Raw genomic sequence first — 15,361 nt, forward strand, 5'->3', positions numbered from 1 at the left:
CTCACCCATGCCCCTGTAGCAGGTGGGGTTCGACTCCAAGCAGACACTCAGGGCTCCAGGTGGAGGTTTTACCACCTCAATGTGTAGCTTTTGAGGCCAACGTAGCAGGGGGGATGCTTTTACATCCTTGGCCCCAAAGCTTCACCTATCTGCTCTACTTCCAGCCCGTGGGACAGACTCACCCCAAGACTCTGCCCATCTACAAAGCGTTAGGGAATATGGTGGAGCACGAAGGTATTTGGGGTGCAGTCATGTTTCCTTTGTGACTCAGTGATAATTCCTAAGAGCCTGGCACACAATGCCCAGCCCACGGTCAGGTGCTGAGCGGAGGTCACAGTCCCAGAGGAGGTGACAGCAAAGAGAAGAGCTGAAGGAGGAGAAACAGCCATTTGGAAGAGTGATGGAAGGATGTGCTGGGAACAGAGGGAACAGCATGTGCGAAGGCTCTGAGGTAAAGAGCTTGGCCGTTGTGGAAGTCAGGAGAGCAGGGGGGTGGGGTTTCCTCCTCAGCTCCGGATCAGGCTTAAGCAGAGAAAGCCCATGGAAATGTGAGCCAGATTTTGGGAGAGGCCGGTGGGGGTGGTGAAGCCATCAGAGCTGGGTTCTGGAAGTTCACGGGGGCTGCCACGAGGACCATGGGTTAGAGGGGGCTGGGGGGCAGAGCAGGGCTGCTGCTGGGAAACTTCTGGAGGGAGATGGCAGGGTGGCAGGGTCGCTGCTGGAAACAGTCATGCCCAGGGGCTTTCTGAAGGCATGGGATGGAGATAGGATAATTCTCCAGTTAGGGAGACCAGACCCGTTGATGCCACCTGCGATACTGCTCATCCCAGGATGGGGTGAGCAAATGATGATTTCAGAGCCCTACTGAGAGGGTGGAAAAGTGCTGGCCAGCAAGAGCCACCCCGTAAACTAGTCTCTCCCTCGGCACAGCTGACATTGGCTGCATAATTCTTGGTTGTGGGGCCGTCCCAGGCATTGTGGGGTGCTAGGCCGCGTCCCTGGCCCCCAACCCCTCAAGGCCAGGAGCACTCCCAGTCGTGACAAACCACATTTGTCCCCAGACATGGCCCAGTGTCCCCCGGGGGTTAGACTCAGCCCCCAGGTGAGAAGCACTGATCTAACGGGACACAGGTAACTTGGGAAGGACCAAGGACCCCATCCCTGGGACTGTGCAGGCAGGGCTGGGAAACATCTCTCCATGAGATCAGATGAGCTCAGTGGAGCAGAAAGAAGGGCTCCAGGCAATTCCCTGGCGGTCCAGTGGTTAGGACTTCATGCTTTCACTGCCGTGGCCCGGGTTCCATCCCAGGTTGGGGAACTAAGATCCCACGTGCTGCGTGGCGTGGCCAAAAACAAAAAAGAAAAAAAAAAAAAGAAGGGCTCTATGTCCAGTTCCCCCGACGGCAGGGGTCAGTGGCTCTGATCCGATTCTCAGGGAATGTGGACTCAAAAGGCTCAGAGACCCAGGCTGGACAAAGTCCTTCCAAATCTCCACGAGACGGCCAGGAGACAGGATGCAGCACTGTATCTGTGCTTTTTCCAAATGCTTTATTACACGTGACAAAGATCATAGGTCCAGCTGTGCTTGCCCCACTCACGCTGGCGAGCCCTCAGTACGTGATCTGGTACACTGAGGCGTGGTCCCTGGACCCCGTGACGATCAGGTGGTTGCTGGGGGACACGTCGCAGCACATGATGGAGGACGTCTCGGGTACCTGGGAGAGTTGGGAAGCAGAGCGAGGGGGTTCACCCATCCTTGCCCTTAACATCTGCCCATCGATTCAAACGTGGTCCCTGGGTGGGGGGGGGGTCTCTGCACTTGGACCCCTGGGCTCAGCCCAATGAATGCCGCCCACCTGCCCCACCCCCGTACCTGGACCACCGTGGTCCCCATGGGCATGCTGAAGACGCTGACCAGGTTGTCCGTCCCCACGCTCACCCACCACTGGCCTGGGAGAAGGCAGAGGGGGGCCCGGTCATGGGGAAAGCTGGCAGCTGAGGGCTGGACCCCTGGGGATCTGGGAAACAGGGAGCCCCCCACCTCCCTCACACCCCTGTGGAGAGCATCACTCAGGGCGGTTCCTGCTGATGAAGGGCTTGGGGGGGTCAGGAAGGGTCAGAGAGGGCTGGGTGGAGTCAGTCTTAGTGAGGCAGGGCCCTGTAGGAGGCTGGGGACCACGGCAGACTCCCCGCCGCGATCCTGGACACTCACCCAGCGGGGAGAACTTGAGACCGAGGATGGTGCCGTCCTTACACCCCACCATGTGCTTCTGGCCCCCGAGGCTGGGCTGCAGCCACTGCTGGCCGTTGGCTGTGCCCACCAGCACCCAGTCCTCCCAGGGGCTGGGGGACAGGCTCATTATCTGGGGAGAAGGCAGCAGGGAAACACTGTCCAGGTCCCAGCGGGGCCCGAGAGGTGGCAGGAGCACAGGGACCCATCCCGGGGGCCGACTGCCTGCCCGCTTCCTGGTTGTGAGACCCCCAAAAAGCAACTTCACATATCCGGCCTTGGCTGACTCATCTGCAAAATGGGTGTGGTCCTCTCTACTTTATGGGATAATCACAGAGACTCAATGAGTATAGGAGCCCGATACAGAGTACGAAAGCATCCAATGTTATCTGGGCAACTGGGGAGGATGTAGCTAAGGACCCCTCTCTTCAGAGCACCACTGAGACTTGAGGTACCACGAACCCCTGCCCTTCCCGCCAGCGTCCACCTCCTTCAGTCCACAGCCCAGCTGCTACCTGGCCAAGCAGGCCCTGTCCCAGCTGCACACCTGAGACTCGAACTGGTATTCCTGGGGCTCCCCAGTGGTCCTCAGGTCCCAGCACCGCAGGCAGGCGTCCAGACCCCCTGTCCAGATGTGCTGGTCTTTGACAGCGATGCTCTTGGCACCGTTCAGGTGACCCGGCAGGTCCCTGGCCAGGAGAGGCATCGGAAGGGAGGACAGGGCTGAAACTCTAAGCTTTGGGCCCCCGAGGACACCCCCTGTTCAGTCACACCCGGGTGACAGATGGGGAAACTGAGGCAGGCAAGAAGTACCACAACTGGGCTTCAAGGACCCAGCCAAGGTTTGAACCTGGGTCTTCAACTCTCAAATGCAAGAGGTCCTTAAGGAAAGGGGCTTTGGCCTTGAGACTGCTGGGTCCCTACTCAGGGGTCCAGGTGGGAAGGGGCTCTCAGGGTGACCCCGCCCACCCCTGGGCCACACCTGACCACGCTCTGGTTCCGCAGGTCCCAGATCCTGACGCTGCCATCGGTGAAGCCGGCAAAGGCCAGGTTGTCCTCAGGGCTGGCGGCCAGGGCCTGGCAGGTGAGGCCCGCACAGGGCAGCTCCACTCTCACGTACAGGGAAGGTGCCGTCAGGTCCCACAGGCTCACGCTGGTCAGGTTGTGGCCGCCCGTCAGCAGGGCCGTGCTGTTTGAGAACAGCAAGCAGGTGCGCAGGTAGGCCCCCTGGGTCTGGGGTGGGCAGAGCCTGGGGTGAGCTTCCTCCCCTGCAGGGTGGGGGGGCTCTCCCTGCTCCCACAAGCCCCGCCCCAGAGCCAGCCCTACCCTCACCTGTACGCGCAGGTAGCTCTCAGGAAACTTGGCCTCCACCACCTGGCCGACCAGGCTCCACACCTTGACGCCGCCCCTGCCGCAGGTGAAGGCGTGCCGCGTGAAGCTGCTGACGGCCGTGGCCAGCACGGGTTCCCCATGTTCTAGCCTCCGCATCTTCTCCACTCTGTGTGGCACGGCCAGCTTCTTGGACTGCCAGGGCAAGGCATCAGGCCTACTCCACGTGTTTTCAAAGTCCTCAGGGTCCCAGCATCTTGGGAGAGGAGGCCTCAGGGTCACCAGCCCGCCTGTGAGCCTCTCTGCCCAGAGCAGGGCACCTATCAAGCCCCAGAGGGGCTTCGTTCTTTTTCAGATTTGGGATTCTCTCAGGCCTCATTTCTCCACGGCACTCTATATCCCCCCAGGTTCTACCCACACCCCTCCAAGTAGTCTCCTTCTCCCATGACCAAACACTGCTCCTTTCTGCCTGACATGTTTTGCCCTATCCCAGCAAACTCCTACTCATCCTTCAAGGTCCTCACCATTATGTCCCTTCCTCCAGGAAGCCTTCTCACCCCCACATCTGGGCTCCCTTAGCCTCAGACCACAAGGTTGGGACATACTTACGTGGGCTTCAGAAATTGATAGGATTTTACGGCAAGCTCCTGCAGGTGGACGAGGTCACAGCTGAGCCACATCCTCCTCCCGCCCCAGCCCCCCCCAGCCTTTATGTGGGATGCGGGGGTCTCACCTGGGCCATGCGGGAGAACACCCCCTCTCCTACAGTGCCCAGTCCTGTGCTTCCCTTTCGGGAGCCCTCAGAGGAGCTGGGGGAGGGCGTAGCTGGGCTGAGAACTGGGCAGAGACAAGAGTGGATCAGAGGCAGGCGTGGCTCCCCTCCCCCCCCCACCCGGGCGGGCTGCCCTCCTCCCACCAGGATTACCCAAAGTGTCCTTGGGGAGCAGTTTCACTCCCAAGTGTCGTGGTGCTGGCTCCTGGCTTTCCTGCCCACGGGAATTGGGGAGATCAGTTCAGACCAAAGGACCTGCCCAGGGTCGGTCTGAGAACTGGAACACGGTAGGCGGGCCCAGGCAGTGTGGACAGGACGATCCAACTGCCTGAAGTCCCATCCTCCCGTCCAGGCGGAGCTGCAGACAGGCTCAGGTCCTCTGAGGGTACCCAAGGGCTGAGGGTGGGGGAGGCATGCCAATCCCACAGGCATCCAGAGGTCAAAGCCAGGGGTCCCAGCCAGGACAAAGCCCACCCTTCCGGGTACCGAGGATTCCAGTTACTTACCTGGCCTGGCGCCTGCTCTGTCGCTATGACGACAGAAGGGGATGAGGGGGAGAAGCCAGTTCAACCGGTGCTGCCCCTCCACGCGGCCTGATTCCCCACTTCCCCTCACCCTCAGGGAGACTCACTCCTGCGTCTCGGGCACTCCCCCTGATCCTGGGTCCCAGCAAAAATCTGCCAGAGCTGCTCTGTCAGAACATCCTGCCAAAACCGGGGCTCCGAGTCCCAGGACGGCCGCATGTCTAGCTGGTGGCCTGCGTGGTCGTCCACTCCGGGGGTCTGCTGGAGCCAGTCGGATGACCTCGTGGCCATGACGTCTTCGAAGTCTGGTCCCTGGAGACTGGAGGGCTGTGCGGTCTTGGCCTCTGGGTGCTGGGGGTCCTGGTTGGGCTGCTCACTGGGGAACGCCTGGTTTCCCTGGTGCTGTAAGCACAGGGTCGTGAGCGACACGAGGATGCACCCTTTGCCCCAAGCCTATCCCCACCCAACTCAAGGACCCAGGAACCTACCTCCTGCAGCTGGAAGCCCAGGGATTGGCCGCAGGTCTCCACTATCTGTAGGAAGTTTTCTGCCTGGAAGGGGAACGTCATCCCAGCTAAAGCTTCATTAAAGGACAGCCCTGGGTGCGAATACCTTCCTACAAGCCAGTTTCCCTGTTCACAAAGTGAGGCTACACCGCCTCCCTTGAACGTTTTTGGGTGGATTCACGATCACCTAGCAAAAAGCAAGCTCTCGGTACCCAGAGGCCACCCTTGGCTGCGGGTGACAAAATTGAGCCCTAATGACCAGTCACCACTATAATATGGTCGCAAGTCAAGTCAGATCGGGGTTCCCATCCAGCTGCTTTTCTTGGGATGTTTGGAAACAAAAGCCTGAATGCCACCCCCTTGCTTAAAATGGCTTCAGGAAGCAAAGCCGTGTGTACGCATGTTCCCCCTTATGGGGATGACATCTGAATCTGCTGAAACATTGCAAAGATCCTAAGACACCGATGGTTACCTCTTGGGGAGCAGGGCTGGCGATGGGGAAGTCAGGGGCCCTGGTGGGAGGGTCACTTATATTATTTTATATTTAAAGTCAAGCCATGTGGCTACTACCGATTCCAGATTTAAGTGAACAGTCTCTGTGGTCATGGAAGGCACCCTAAATTTTCTTTTTCTCCCTCCCAGCAGGCTGCCCATCTGTTCCTTTAGGACAGGCTCCCTCCTATGGCACGTCCTACTGCTTTTCTCAAGAGCATTTATCTGGCCCAGGTACCAGATTTGTTTTTAACCTCTCCTTCCTCAAGACTGTACCTCCCTGCACAGTGGCTACTGGCTGCAGGTCACTATTTAAATATAAAGTTAAGTTTAATTAAAAATGCAATCCCTCCTGTCCCACGGGCCACATTTCAAGTGCTCAACAGCCACGTGGGGCTGGGGGCTGCCAGAGGAGACGGCGAGGCACGAACCTAGAACGTGCCTGGCAGCCAGCTGAGGACACAGACCACGCAAGACACGAACTGCCAGTACTGCCAGGAATTCGCTGTGGGGAGACCCACCTTCTCGGACCGATAAGGGACTCTACGGGAATGTGCAGCTATATTTAGTCCAGATGGACTAAATACAGTGATATTAGGAATGTTCTAGACCCGCCAGCTAAGGTTGAATACTTGAAATGTGGACGGTGCCACTTGATTGCCAATTAAAGTGTAAATAGCCACGTGTGTCCCGTGGCTACTGTAGAGGGTGACATGGATTTAGTCTTTGGCCTCTGGCTTTGGAGGCAGTGCCGTGGGCCTTCCGAATGTACATGCCCCTCCATGGTGGATGCCAAGAAGCTGTCTGGCCCAGAGCGAATTCCAAAATCCTGGGGAAATATTGTGATTCACAGAAAGAAATAATTGCTAAGGAACGTGGCATAAGCCCTGTGGCGGTCAGTTCTTTTGAACGGGCACCACTGGCGTTCCCATTCTGCAGATGAGAAAACTGAGGCTCAGAGCATCAAAGTCAATTTCCTAAAGTCAGGACACCTGGGGCCCAGCAGTGTTTACCTGCCTCCACTGGCAGCCTGGTCCCACCCCACGCCCCTCGCTGGTTGCGGGGGGCGGGGGGGGTGGCGGCGAGCAGGATGGTGGAGGGAGAGGCTGGAATGGAGGACCCCCTCCCTGAGCTCTGGGCGCTCCAGGTGGCTGCCTCCTAGGGTAGCCGGCAATGGATTCCCCAGCTGGGCCTCCCAGCAGCACGAGGCCCAGGGGAGCCTTCCCCAATTCTCCCTGGCTCGTTAATGTGCAATTTACTGGCACTTTAATGCACTCAGCATGAAAAGTGCTGCTCCCTCCTGCCTGCATGCTGGTCCTCCCTGGGGAGAGCTGTGTGCAGGCGGGCTGGGGAGCCGGGGGCGTTGCCACTGCTGCTGCTGCTCAGGATTTTAAATACACAGCAAGGAGGCTGGGAGACGAGGAACAGGAAACAGGGGAGGGGGAGGTGGTCCCTGCGAAACCACAAGTCAGCTAGGGATCATCACCTGGGGCCTTCTGTTGGGGGAGGAGGGTGCTTACGGGCGACCCTCCTGGGTCCTCCTCATCCCCTTACGTCTTATTTATTTATTTTTTTTCGGTAGCACCCCACAGCATGCAGAACTCCCCCGACCAGATATCGAACCCGTGTCCCTTGCAGTGGAAGTACGGAGTCCTAACCACTGGACCACCACGGAATTCCTCCCCTTACATCTCGATACTCAGCCCATGCTGTCAGTTTCCTGACACATCCACACTCTGACTGCTTCTCACCACCAAACCGGCTCAGTGACCAGCCTCCCACACCTGGATGGTCCAACTGGACCCCAACTCCTATCCTGGCCCCCAAATATCCATCCTCCCCAAAGCAGCACCAGAGGGCGCGCGTGAGCACCTCAGTCAGGCCCCGCCCCTCCTCTGCCCACAACCCTCCAGGGTCCCACCTCCCTGGGGGTAAAAGCCGGAGTACTCCCTGCGGCCCACAAGGCCCTGCACAACCTGCACCGTCCTCTCCCTGCCCTCCCCTCCTCCCTCTCTCCCCCTCACTCACTCTGCTCCAGACACACGGGCCTCCTTGCTGTTCCTCCAATGAACCAGGCCTGGTCCTGCCCCAGGGCCTTTGCACGGGCTGTGTCCTCTGCCTGGTCTACTCCTCCTTCCAGACATCTACACTCCCTCTCTGATCTCCTTCAAGAGTTTGCCCAAATGTCACCTTCTCAGCGAGCCTTCCCTGACCACCCTGAATTGTAACCCATTCCCACCTTGGTTCCCCCCACGTCGCCTTGGGGCTGCTCAATTCCACCCCCGCCTTGGGCAGCCCTCACCATCTGACACTTCTGTTTACCAAGCTCCTCTCACCCCAAGGGCAGCGGTTTGTCTGTGTTCTCCTTTGCTATTTCCCTGGCGCCTACAACTGCACTTGGCAAGGAGGTGATGGATAAATATCTGTTGAATGAATAACCGTGTTCTGGTTGCTTCCTGCCCCACCCCACCCCCGCCTCTGAATCTGTCTTTCCCTGTTCCCTGAGCTACCCACCCCAGGCCCCGCTAAGTCGCAGACATGGCCCTGGCCCTCTGCCAGTCACATCTGGCACAGGCAGAAAGTCCTGCCAGCACCCAGGAGAAAGGGGCCAGGTGGCGGGAGGACAGGCGGGGTGGAAGCCATGCTCAGCCTGGGCAAGACTCCCTGTGCTGGGAGCTGGGCCCCCAGTGCAGGCCTGTCCCTCCCCCCACCCCCGAGTGTGAGCCAGGCCCTTGGGAACCTCAGACACATGGAGACCGCATCCGGCCATGCCTGGCACATAACAGCCCCTTCCTAGCACAGGCAACGAACCTGCGATGTGCTGACAGGCCCCTGGCCTCCTCCAGGCATGCAGGGACCAGCGAGCAGGACCGGAGGGAAGAGGCTCAGGACCAGAGATGCACTCCTGAGATGTGGGGGACCCACGGATACCCTGGGGATTCTACTATGGGCCCCGCCCCCTCTGCCCCCAGCCCTCCAGGGCTTCCACCTCTCTCAGGGGGAAAAGCTCAAGTCCACCTCCGCGGCGCACAAGGCCCAGTAGACCTGCCCTGTCCCCTCCTTGCCCTCACCCCCTCCCTCTCTCCCCCTTTCCCCTGCCTTGCAAGCAGGGGCAGCCCTGCTCCAAGCTCCTGGTCACTCATTCACCTGCTTGTGATGTTCCTGGAGCCCCTGCCGGATCTCCTGCAACTGCAAAGGAACAACAGCGATCACACTGGGAGGTGGTCGATGGAAGTGGGCAGGAGTGCAGAACTGAATGCTGTGTGTGCTTCTCCCCAGCTGTGTGACCCTGGGCAAGTCATGCTACCTCTCTGGTCCCTGCTCTCATCAAATGGGATACTGCCTACCATACTCAGAGTAGGAAGTAATTAGGGAGACCCCTGGTTTTCATTCTAGGTATGAAGTGGAGGTCAAAGAGGGGCACAACCTGCCCTTGCTCCCTCCCTGCCCTCTCCTCCTCCCTCTCTCCCCCTCGCTCACTCTGCTCCAGACACACAGGCTTCCTCGCTGTTCCTCCAACACACCAGGCCCGATCCTGCCCCAGGACCTTTGCACGGGCTGTGCCCTCTGCCTGAAACAGCCTTCCCTGTTCTCTCTAGGGTGGCAGGAACTCCTTATCTTCCATGTCTCACCGTGAACGTGAGACACAGTGAGACATGGTATCACTGTGTCTCACGTTCAAGAAGTCCTTCCTGACTACCTTAGCTCAAAATCTTGACTCACTTTCACCGCTTCACCTTCTATTTTCTTTTAAGCACTTACATTTTGTGAATCTTGTTTCTCTATTTACTTATTTGTCTCTCTCCTTCACTTAGAGCTGCCGGGTCCTATGGGGTAGCCACTAGTCAAATGTGGCTCTTTAACTTTCAGTCAATTAAAATTCAGCTCCTTACAGGAGCTCAGTAGCCACATGTGGCTGGTGGGTGCCATACTGGACCCTGTTGATAGAGAACATTCCTATCTTTGTGGAAAGTTCCAGAAGACAGCACACACTAGAACATACATTCCTGAAGGGCAGGGACTCCCATCATGTGCTGTACCCCTAACTCATCAACTGTGGGCTGAAGAAACTTCTCCTTAATTTAAATACAGAATTACTTGTTTTCACAGCAAGGTTTTTATTGATTAAGAAAAACTCGCATGAAGTTGGTGCTCACTGGGTTAACTCACTTGCCTAAAATAAGCAAAGTAGAGGAGAGGGTGCCCCCAAACCCGGATCCTGAGGCCAAACTCAACAGCCTTTCCAGGAGGCTCCTGAGGGGCTACCTGGTAGTGGTGGGGAGAGTAGGGGCGGGGCGGGGCGGGGCGGGGCGGGGCTTCCCAGAGAGGGCGGGGCTTCCCGGGCCGGGGCTCACCAAGTAGTAAGCGCTGTCCATCTGTGTCGTCAAGTGAGTGGGGAACCTGCCAGGGATGACAAACCCGCTGCAAGAGGAGGCCTCAAGACCCTTCCCCAGAATGAGCCCTGCCCCTAGCCCCCCCAGCAGGGCAGTTCCGGCAAGTGAGCTAGTCCCTTCCAGGTGCCACATTGAAGAAGGCGCCAAGACGAATGTGATTTTAATGCGGTATTTTAAAAAACATAATTGAATGCAAGCAAATTCACACTGAACAACAACAAAATCAAAAATTTAAATGAAAGCCAGGATTGGTATTACTGGTTTTCCTTTCCTTTTGCTTCAGCCCTCAATATGGCTCCTCCCCCCCTCCCCGCCCCCCATCAGCACTGGTCCTGTCTTTTGGGCCATGGAGACAAGGATGGGATTCTTTCCCTCGGTGGGACTTAGGGCCCCAGCGGGGCCTCCAGCCCCCGAGAATCGCCCTCACCTGGGGAAGTGCTGCTTGAGCTGATCCAGGGCGTCCTGATAGTTCCGGGCTGGAAGGCCGGCCTCAGGATGAGCCTGGAGAGGTCGAAGGAGGCGTGAAGAAAACCCACAGCCTCCCCGTATCCCTGCCACACACAGCCTCCCCGTATCCCTGCTGTTAGGTCATCAGCCCCAAAGAGGGTGAGGTAGGGCCTCCTGAGACCTGAAGGTAATTTGCTTTCTCTCTTATTACTTAAGTACCCGCAGGGTATCTTCCATCTTGATTTTTGGCCTAAAGTTGAAAATATTTACTTTCTGGCCCTTTACAGAAGCTTGCCCGCCCCTGGCCTAAACTGTTAGAAATGGTTTTCCCTGGGAAGTAATGGCGGGTGGGGAGGCACAGAGAGGGACTTTTGCTTGTAAAATATTAACTGAGTAGGTGATGTAGCCCTATGTTTTATCACCTGGGTAATAATAAGGTTAAAAAGAAAGTGCCTTAAAGTATGATGGGTTACTGTCGCCAGCTGAAGGCCTGGCCAGCCGGCCCATGTCTGTCCCTCAGAAGCAGGAGAACAAGATTTGAGCCTCTTGCCCCCTCCCCCAGGGGCTAATGCCTCACCATCCTTTGAGGGTTCCCGTGGGGGCTGAGATGGCCCCAAGAAGTCAGTCTTCAGGCTGGAGTCACAAGGACTTTAGCCAGGGACTCTAAAAGTAAAGAGGAGATGGCAGATCATGAGCGCAGAAGGCTGGGCAGTGGCAGAGGACAGAACTAGCCCCAACACACCTTTGGCCTCCAGCACCACCCACCTTGGTCTTCTCTCCTCCAGGACTCAGTCCCGGGCCCCCAAACCCCTCCCTGACTGCCAGCACCCCACTGCATTCCCTACATCCTCTGTTCTTTCATTCATCACTCTCTGGTGCTTCCAGCTGTGCTGATTAGTGGTGGGGACCCCCTGGGGCCTCACCCTATGAGGTGGGGGGCGCCGTATGGTGCCAAACATACTCCCTGACAGGAGCAGTCAGGGCTGGAGGTACCCCAGAGAAAGATATCAAAGCTCAACCTTAGTTTTGAGACAATTTCCTAAAGCACGGGAGAACATCATTTGGAAAGGGGTTTTGAAGGATGAGTAAGAGTTGACCAGGAGAATTAGGAGAAATTTCTCAGACAGGAGGAAAGAGACGTCTCTCTACCCCCAGTCATTCCTGCGGCACCAAGCCCCTTCTTCACTCCGCTTCTGCCCCTCAGCTCCCCTCTAGGCTCCTCCCCAGCCCAGGGACCATGGGGTCCTCCAGGAGACTAGCAGGCCTACCCGCCTCCCTTAGGATGGTGGCCCAGGAGGAACGAGGAGGAAGCCGCGGGGTCAGCCAAGTTCAGGCCGACAGGAAGCACGTCCCCCCATCCCCGGGGGCCAATTGACCCATCGGGCCCCGCCCCGCCCCGCCCCGCCCCGGCCCCGCCCCCGCCCCGCCGCCACCTGCACCGCGAAGCTGGTCAGTGAACTAGCAGCAGCTGCACGTGGGCTCGGGCTCCGCGGGCGGCCGCTGGCAGTGCCGACCAATCGCGAGGCCGCTTGCCCACGTGGGCCGCGGTCACCGTCGGTGATTGGTCGGCTCTCCCCAGCCTCTGGCCGGGCTGTCAATCAGCGCGCGGGGCGCCGCCGCTTAACCCTTGCGGTCCCGCTGCGGGGAAGGGCAGCGTGCAGAGTCGCAGGCGGGTTGGGATCCAGGCAGGGATGAGGATATTTAGAAGGGCAAGGGGCTTGGAGTCAGAGGGCGCAACTTGAGGAGGGACTGGGCGGTGTGTATTTGCCTTGTTTGGTGAGAAGCCCTGTCAATTTTTCGTCTTGCCCAGGAGTGGCTCATGGCTGGGGCTGGGGGTGGGGATGGGGGGAGTCTTCTGCACTCTCACTCCAATCCTTAGATCTGGACTAAGAACCTTTTCCTCAATTTTAAATAACGTGCAATGCAAACGAAGCTCCAGTCCCCTTTCTTGGGGAAAACTCAACGGCTCCTTTTTATCCAGGCTTCCTAGGAGCCAAGCCTGGGGCTGTGCATCTTATCAGCGAATTTTCCCAGCTGCCCTTCAAGCCCAGGGACCGAGACTCTGAGAAATCTGAGAACAAAAAGCCGGAACTGCAAAGGCCTTGAGGCTGGTACAGTTTTTCCAGGTTCAAGGCCAAGGAGGGAAGCGTAGTGCCTACTCTAGGCTTGGGGTGACCTCAGAGATAAGTGGTGGGGTGTATGTGGAGGGATTCAGGAGTCCTGTTTTGGTGTGAAATGCCTGCTTGAGATGGGAAGTGGTCAGTCCAGAGTCTGGGGGTGAGAGGTCAACTTTGTACCTACCCCAGAACATTTGCGCTGGCTGTTCCTTCCTGGGCCAGGGAGAGTCTGTCCCCTGACTGCCACTGGATGAATCCCTCACCTTCGGCTCTGGCTCAGAGGTTACCAGCTCAGGGAGGCCTCCATCCCCCCTTATTTTTCTCCAAATCTGGTTTCTATTGGAGCTAATTTTGTAATCTCCATGACCCTATACCCTGCTGTGTTCAAAATTCACCGAATGCTGACTGGATTCTCCCACTTGCTTGCACCTGGTCACAGGCACCTGGGTGGGTATGCTGGCTCGGGATCCAGCAACCCAGAGCACTCCCTCTTTCCCCTCACCCAAGTCTGTGCTTTGTCATGGGGGGAGGATGGAAGGAAACGGGTGACTGAGGGTTCAGATCTTTGGATGCGTAGCCCCCAGAGGTTATGATGTAAACACACAAATTGGGTTTTGTGGCTTGTCTATGGAGGACAAAGTGAGGGCTGCCATGTACGAGCCGCAAATAAAGGTTTTCGCCCACAATCCCTCCACTGGCCCTTAATGGAAGTGTATTTTATTTATGGTCCAGACTGCTAATTGCCTCCTTCTGTGTGCTCCCCCCTCTCCCTGGTTGTAGACAGTCAGCTGGACACACCAGTTTATCCGAGGCTATCTTGTCTTCTACTGTATCCACTGGGTACCTGTGGTTATTTAAATTAAAATGAATTACAATTAAATTTAAAACTCAGTTCCTGGGGGCCACTGACCAAATGAATGTCAGTTGCTTAGTAGCCACACCTGACTGTCCGCACTGCAGATCTAGAACATTCCCACCATCTTAGAAAGTTCTGCTGGTCAGTGCAGATCTGAGGGTCTCTTTTCTTTTAATTTTTATTTTATATTGGAGTATAATTGATTTACAATGTTGTATTAGTTTCATAGATCTGAGGTTCTTAAAAAGGAGAAATACCTAGGTCCTTGTAGAAATCAGAGCCGTTTTATAGCAGCCATTTCATCCTCACTCGTGGAAAGCCCCCCGCACCTGGGGCTGGGGTGATAGTTGGCCCTTTGCCTGGTGTGGGCTCACCCCTGCTTCTCCCTTTTACTGTCCCCCGCTTGCTCCAGCCTGGCGGGCAGAGAAGCAGCCTCCTTGAGCCCTCAGGAAGGGGATGGATGACACAGCAGCTAGGAGAGAAGGAAGCAAAGATTTCCTTCTTGGCTCTCAAGTTGCTGTGGTTTACTTTGGAAATCCAAGGTCTGGATGAAAGTTTGAGAGAAAAACAGTTTGCATTTCCAAAGCTTTGGAACTCCCTGGGCTCAACCTCAGAGACCTCACACCTGGATGCCCAGAGGCCACAGGGTCACCTGGGTTGGGTGTAGACCAGGCAGAGGGCTCAAGAGAGAGCCCAGGGTGGAGAGGGGCCTGTGGAGTGACCTCAGGGAGGTGACAGCTGGGAGGTAGTGACAGGTTTCAACCCCCCACCTTCTCTCCCCCATCCCCAGAACCTCCCAGTGGGCCTCGTGGGCCAGAGACCATAGCCAAGTGACAGGAGTGAGGGGAAAGCTGCAGAAGCCTGTAGGTAAACGGCCCTCGTGTCCAGGCAACAGATGAATGACCAAGAAGCAGCAGGACCCGGACCCTCCAGAGACGCTGGCCGGGCTGGGAGCTGCTCAAGGGCCCAATGCCCCCAGCTGTCCCCACTCAGCCACCACATGAATCCCCTTGAACTTAGCCTGGCCCCAGGAAAAGTGAATTTATCAAATTACTCAGAATTGATTGAGGTTTGCTTTCTGCCACCTGGTGGAAAGAGGTTTGTATTCCTTTCCTGGCGCCGCTGTCACAAATAACCACAAACTGGGTGGCTTAAAACAACAGAAATTTCTTCTCTCACATTCTGGAGATGGGAAGTCCAAAATCAAGGCTTTGGCAGGCAGGGCCCTGCTCCCTCTGAAGTCTCCAGGGGAGGATCCTTCCTGCCTCTTCCAGCTTCTGGCGTTGCTGACCATCCTCGGCGTCCTTGGTTTGTAGAAGCATCACCCTAAGCTCTGCCTCTGTCTTCACACGGTGTCTCTGTGTGTGTGTATGTCTGTATCCAAATGTCCCTTTTCTTACAAGGACACCAGTCGCTGGATTTGGGGCCACTCCACTCCAGTATGACCTCATCTTAACTAGTTACATCTGCAAAGACCCTATTTCCAAAAAAGGTCCCATTCCCAGCTAACGCGGGTTAGGATTTAAATGTATGTTTTTAGGGGATACAATTCTACGCTCTACAAGGCTCAAAAGAAAAATTAAGTAACTATAGCAACCCACTCTATCCTCCATGAATCCTGACATCCCCCTTTTACAGAGGAGGAAAATGAAGCTCAGAGAGGTTAACTGACCTGCCCCGGGTCGTGCCGTTAC

At 56.8% G+C, this 15,361-nt stretch overlaps 1 protein-coding gene across 4 annotated transcripts; it reads right to left on the minus strand.

The window, feature by feature from the left end:
• Positions 1-1,531: 1,531 nt before the first annotated feature.
• Positions 1,532-11,861, minus strand: TLE6 (TLE family member 6, subcortical maternal complex member). 4 transcript variants are annotated; one of them, XM_082456895.1, is made up of 16 exons: positions 11,272-11,450; positions 10,675-10,748; positions 10,209-10,254; positions 9,001-9,042; positions 5,344-5,406; positions 4,963-5,257; positions 4,838-4,860; positions 4,485-4,545; positions 4,293-4,396; positions 4,169-4,206; positions 3,563-3,815; positions 3,213-3,463; positions 2,778-2,919; positions 2,213-2,363; positions 1,874-1,950; positions 1,532-1,715 (listed from the first exon to the last, which is right to left on the minus strand). In XM_082456895.1, the coding sequence occupies exons 1-16, from the start codon at positions 11,272-11,274 to the stop codon at positions 1,611-1,613; spliced, it is 1,728 nt and encodes a 575-aa protein (XP_082313021.1). In that variant the 5' UTR covers positions 11,275-11,450; the 3' UTR covers positions 1,532-1,610. The 4 variants fall into 4 exon arrangements, 3 of the variants coding, with proteins under 3 accessions (XP_082313021.1, XP_082313022.1, XP_082313023.1); XR_014262221.1 differs by having other exon boundaries at positions 1,653-1,715; positions 3,218-3,463; positions 11,272-11,861; XM_082456896.1 differs by lacking the exon at positions 9,001-9,042 and having other exon boundaries at positions 11,272-11,448.
• Between the last annotated feature and the right edge of the window lie 3,500 nt (positions 11,862-15,361).

This window comes from Balaenoptera physalus (assembly GCF_965194825.1).
Source record: "Balaenoptera physalus genome assembly, chromosome: 3".
Taxonomy (NCBI): Eukaryota; Metazoa; Chordata; class Mammalia; order Artiodactyla; family Balaenopteridae; genus Balaenoptera; species Balaenoptera physalus.

Bases quoted from the DNA above. Each gene is read 5' to 3' on its own strand.
- TLE6 (XM_082456895.1), bottom strand. The intron at 1,951-2,212 runs GTGAGTGTCCAG...GCCTTCTCCCAG, and splicing joins TCTCAAGTTCTCCCCGCTGG to GCCAGTGGTGGGTGAGCGTG. The intron at 1,716-1,873 runs GTACGGGGGTGG...CAACTCTCCCAG, and splicing joins TGGGGACCACGGTGGTCCAG to GTACCCGAGACGTCCTCCAT.